The sequence below is a fragment of the Egretta garzetta genome, unplaced genomic scaffold (assembly GCF_000687185.1).
Source record: "Egretta garzetta isolate BGI_Z169 unplaced genomic scaffold, ASM68718v1 scaffold260, whole genome shotgun sequence".
Classification (NCBI taxonomy): Eukaryota; Metazoa; Chordata; class Aves; order Pelecaniformes; family Ardeidae; genus Egretta; species Egretta garzetta.
Genome location: NW_009258662.1, coordinates 88,504 through 90,225, shown reverse-complemented (window position 1 = coordinate 90,225; position 1,722 = coordinate 88,504). Strand labels below are relative to the sequence as shown.

At 47.2% G+C, this 1,722-nt stretch overlaps 2 protein-coding genes across 4 annotated transcripts in view; one reads left to right on the top strand and one right to left on the bottom strand.

Annotated features, from left to right (window-relative positions):
* Nucleotides 1–1,722, bottom strand: part of IL15RA (interleukin 15 receptor subunit alpha) — an 18,182-nt gene that overhangs the window by 5,001 nt on the left and 11,459 nt on the right. The window lies entirely within an intron of this gene.
* The window catches only part of FBH1 (F-box DNA helicase 1), a 39,661-nt gene that overhangs the window by 34,418 nt on the left and 3,521 nt on the right, over nucleotides 1–1,722 (top strand). For all 3 annotated transcript variants that reach the window (XM_035903882.1, XM_035903881.1, XM_035903883.1), the window contains 2 exons: nucleotides 439–636; nucleotides 1,270–1,395. In XM_035903882.1, the coding sequence (XP_035759775.1) occupies nucleotides 439–636; nucleotides 1,270–1,395 (324 nt within the window). The remainder of the gene's footprint in view (nucleotides 1–438; nucleotides 637–1,269; nucleotides 1,396–1,722) is intronic.

The window sequence follows — 1,722 nt, the reverse complement described above, 5'->3', positions numbered from 1 at the left end:
GTGGTGGGGTGGCAGGGTTAGGTTAAAGGTTGGACTCGATGATCTTAAAGGTCTTTTCCAACCACAGCGATTCTATGATTCTATGATTCTATTCTATGTTTGCCAGCTGCTCTCTCCCGAGCTCCTTAAACTTCCCTACCTTCCATAGCGCGTCAGCGCTGTATCTCAAAGCGACGCTGTTTTGTGAAACTACCCACCCTGATGAGAGCCTCAAGTTCTGATGGTGTTTTGCATTAGTAAAGAGAAAATCCCGAGTGAAAAGCACCCATCACAGAGGGAGGAGGACACCCCGAGCCCCTGCGTCCCACAGCAGCGGTCCATCCGCTGCCCCACACTTGCCTTCCCAAATACTTACTCTGAAATTTGATTAGAATTGAACGATGCCATTATATGTGCCTGACAAATAAAACTCATATCATCTGCTACTTTTCTTTTCAGCAAACCTTGTTATAAATGACTCCTTTATCAGAAAATGGGAAGAAACTCAGGGCTTCCTCGGTTTAAAGGAATATGCGGAGCACGTTGATGACAAAGACCTGGAAGTGAAGATTGCGATAGTGGACAAATACAAAGAGCGGATCCCTGAGCTGGTGCAGAAGATTGAGAGCAGCCACGTGTCGTGTGAAGCCATGGCAGGTAAAGCCAAGCTGTGTCTTCAAGAGAGGATCAAATCCAGGTCTTTTTTTCAATCTAGCTTCAGTGCTGAATCCACCTCGTTCTGCAAAAACTTGATTTGGATCAAGTCAGTCTTTTAGGGAGGAAGGAAGTTGAACAGCAGCTTTTGGGGTACATCTGGGACTCCAGGGGGAGTTCAGCGCAATGAATCTGCCACCTTAATGCTTAGTGTGACTTTGCTAGAGGCAAATAAACCTTTGGTGATGGTATTTCCTGCAGTTGGAAAGCCCTAGGACTTTATCCTGCTTTGGTGGATCCCTGTTGTAGTTGCCCTGTAACTTGCTGATTAACATTTGGGGAGGGGGAAAAGCAATCAAGTCAAAAATTCACCAAAAAAAGAGCATTGCTCTTTGGGAGATGGGGCTGGGGCTCAGGCTGCTGACAACCAGGCACTTTCCTTGGCAGGGATGTTGTCTTCAGCAGGCTAGATTCCCGACTGAGGTGCTTTGCTTCTGATTTATATTTGGGGAGGAATGAAATGAATGCAGAATGAAATAATTTCGTTTGACTCGCTGCCTTGAGAACTGAAAAATACCATTTTTGCTGTGATGACCTTTTTTTTTCCTTCTTGGTCCCCACATGCACTGGTTACAGATTACCTAATTGGTACTGTCCACCAAGCCAAAGGCCTGGAGTTTGATACGGTGCTGGTTGCAGATGACTTTGTTGAAGTACCACATCTCAGTGGCAATTACCAGAGAAGAGCAAACTTCGGTATCGGTAAGGGAATACCCCTGTGTGGTACCCATCCTGATCTGAAAGTGGGAAAGCAAAGCGTGCTGCCGGCGCTTGTCCTGCAAGCCCGTGCTTCTCGGTGGTGTCACATAGAATCACAGAATCGCTTTGGTTGGAAAAGCCCTTTAAGATCATCGAGTCCAACCTTTAACCTAACCCTGCCATCCCACCACTAAACCCTGGCCCTCAGCACCTCATCCATCCTTCTTTTAGATACCTCCAGGGATGGGGACTCGACCACCTCCCTGGGCAGCCCATTCCAGAGCCTGACAGCCCTTTCGGGGAAGAAGTTTTTCCTAATGTCCAACCTAA